Source organism: Lolium rigidum, chromosome 7 (assembly GCF_022539505.1).
Source record: "Lolium rigidum isolate FL_2022 chromosome 7, APGP_CSIRO_Lrig_0.1, whole genome shotgun sequence".
Taxonomy (NCBI): domain Eukaryota; kingdom Viridiplantae; phylum Streptophyta; class Magnoliopsida; order Poales; family Poaceae; genus Lolium; species Lolium rigidum.
Genome location: NC_061514.1, coordinates 323,449,956 through 323,452,311, shown reverse-complemented (window position 1 = coordinate 323,452,311; position 2,356 = coordinate 323,449,956). Strand labels below are relative to the sequence as shown.

The following is a 2,356-nucleotide window of genomic DNA, read 5'->3' as shown; positions in this document are numbered from 1 at the left end:
CATAAAGGAGGCGAGTACCACCCGTGGGGAGGGGCAACAGGGCCCGCCGACCACTACCACTCTCAGCTGCGCCGCGCCAAGGGGTCCAGATCGATAGCCATTGGGATCTCCCCGCTGCCAGCTGCTTCACCGGCCATCGTCCGAATGTCAAAGAATATGCCCACATTGAGAGGCAGGATTTTTTTTTCACAGGCTAGTTAAAGGATAAAGCTGATTTCAGTTTTTTAGGTTGTGGACGTACATACATGTGTGCATCTGCATCAGCATTGTCTGATTAATTCCTGTTCACTTCTTTCGTTAACGTCCTTGAATTAAGTTCCAGGGATAACCGGATAGGTGCTGCATATATGTGAGGTCTGAAATGAACGATGAGGTATTTATATTTCTTCCTTCTTTTTGTGTACGTGGAGAAGCTAGAAAGGGCGTGTCATACGTTTTTCTCTCCAAGCCTCTATAAATACCAAAGGTCTGGAGCAATACATGCATCAACAGCCCACAGCTTATAACAAGCAAATACACATACATACTCAAGAATAGTCTCTCAAAGTTAGCAACAATGGCTTCTGGTGCTCAGGTGAAGATGATTGCCATTGGCATGATGCTGGCCATTATTGTGCTCGTCGTCGCTGCTAATGCGGAACCAGATCCCTCACATAAGAAGGATATCTGCATCGACAAGACGGACAAGGTTCCTGGTGCCACTGCCTGCATCTGCTCCAAGAACTGTGCATGTGCCGGAAAGTGCATATTAGCTGGTGGTGATGGTGATGAGGTCAAGACCTGCTTCGTCGAATGCGTTCTGAAGAACGACTGCAAGTGCAATGCTGAAGGTTCCAGCGACCCAGCACCACAGGCTAATAAGTAGACTGATGTTTGAAGCTTCAACATGCTGCCAGGTCTGCGTCCATATGTGCACACAGTTTATTTGAGTTTCGTGAGTTCTAATAATGTATGTTTAAACTCCTCATACACATGTCCCTGGCATGAAACGTATTGCTGGGGGTGTTTGTGTTACGTTGATAATAAGATGATAATGACAACCTATATATGCAGCAAGTCACGTGTACAATGACATTGCCACATATATTGCTGGAAAATAAATACGTATATGTGTGTGTCTTCTTATTTGTACCACTGTAATAATAAAGTTTTACGCTGGCGCACAGTAATTATATATGGTTATTTTAATATTATGGATATTCCCTGTCTTGCTTTAATTAGTTAATGTTGCAACTGTTTAATAATATTTTATTTGTCACTATGTTTTGCCTTGCCCTAATGGTGCACCAGCATATCCTTATGTTGTGCGGGCAACCTTATGTAATACTACCTCCGGTCGGTAATAATTGACGCGGCCACAAGAAAATGAATGGCATGCCAGTAAAGTACTATGTGAATTAAACCAGAGGGAGTAGTAAGTTGTAACAGAGAGGAAGAATTTTTCAGATTTTTTCTGTAATCTGCAACACGTAAGCCATCTTCATTTTCTTGATATTGCTTGCGTCACGAGTTCTTGCGAAGGTTGTATGTCTCTTTTCAACCTATTAAAGTCCAAATCATTGGGGCCGCGCGAAGCTGAAGAAAAAGGAAAATAAAATAACACATTTCGGAGCAATGGAAAGTAGACGCTTAGTTCAAATTTGGCCCGATTCCAGTGAAATCTGCGGGAGACGGTGGAGGATCCTATGGATTTCTGGAGAGCTAGTGCGTGAAGCAGGCGTGTGGAACGCGTATTATAGGTGTTCTTATAACGTTGTGCATAGGTTTCCCTGAGCCGTAGTTTGCGCCCCTTGTATCCGCTTCACAAAATGGAAATCGGGTATTCCGTGGCCATGATGGTAAAACCCCTCACAAAGCATTGATTCCTATCACAGGGCACAAGGATGTGCGCAATATGATATTTTTCCGAAAAACTATGCATGTCCGTTGGTCATAACCTAGCTGGTTTGACATATAAGTCATTGTTATCACCCGAATTTGACCAAGTCAGAGGTGGGCCGCGATCCAAGTGGACTTGAAGATTATATATTGAAGAATATACGTGAATCGGCCTTGAATAGCAAGTTTGGGCTAATTTGCCTTTGTATCTGTAATATAGTAGGATACGTGTCGATTTAGGTAGAGTTGGGCCCGTGCCCGGTGGGGATTATTCCCACGTTAGAAAGTCCCCTGGACTATAAATATGTATCTAGGGTTTATGGAATAAACAACAACCAACGTTCAACCAACACAAATCAATCTCGGCGCATCGCCAACTCCTTCGTCTCGAGGGTTTCTACCGGTAAGCGACATGCTGCCTAGATCGCATCTTGCGATCTAGGCAGCATGTAACATCCCATAAATTTAAAACAAAATA

General features: G+C 43.5%; 1 protein-coding gene across 1 annotated transcript; it reads left to right on the top strand.

The window, feature by feature from the left end:
* Positions 1-522: 522 nt before the first annotated feature.
* On the top strand, positions 523-865 carry LOC124673315. The gene has a single exon (XM_047209419.1). The coding sequence runs from the start codon at positions 557-559 to the stop codon at positions 863-865; it is 309 nt and encodes a 102-aa protein (XP_047065375.1). The 5' UTR covers positions 523-556.
* Positions 866-2,356: the final 1,491 nt, after the last annotated feature.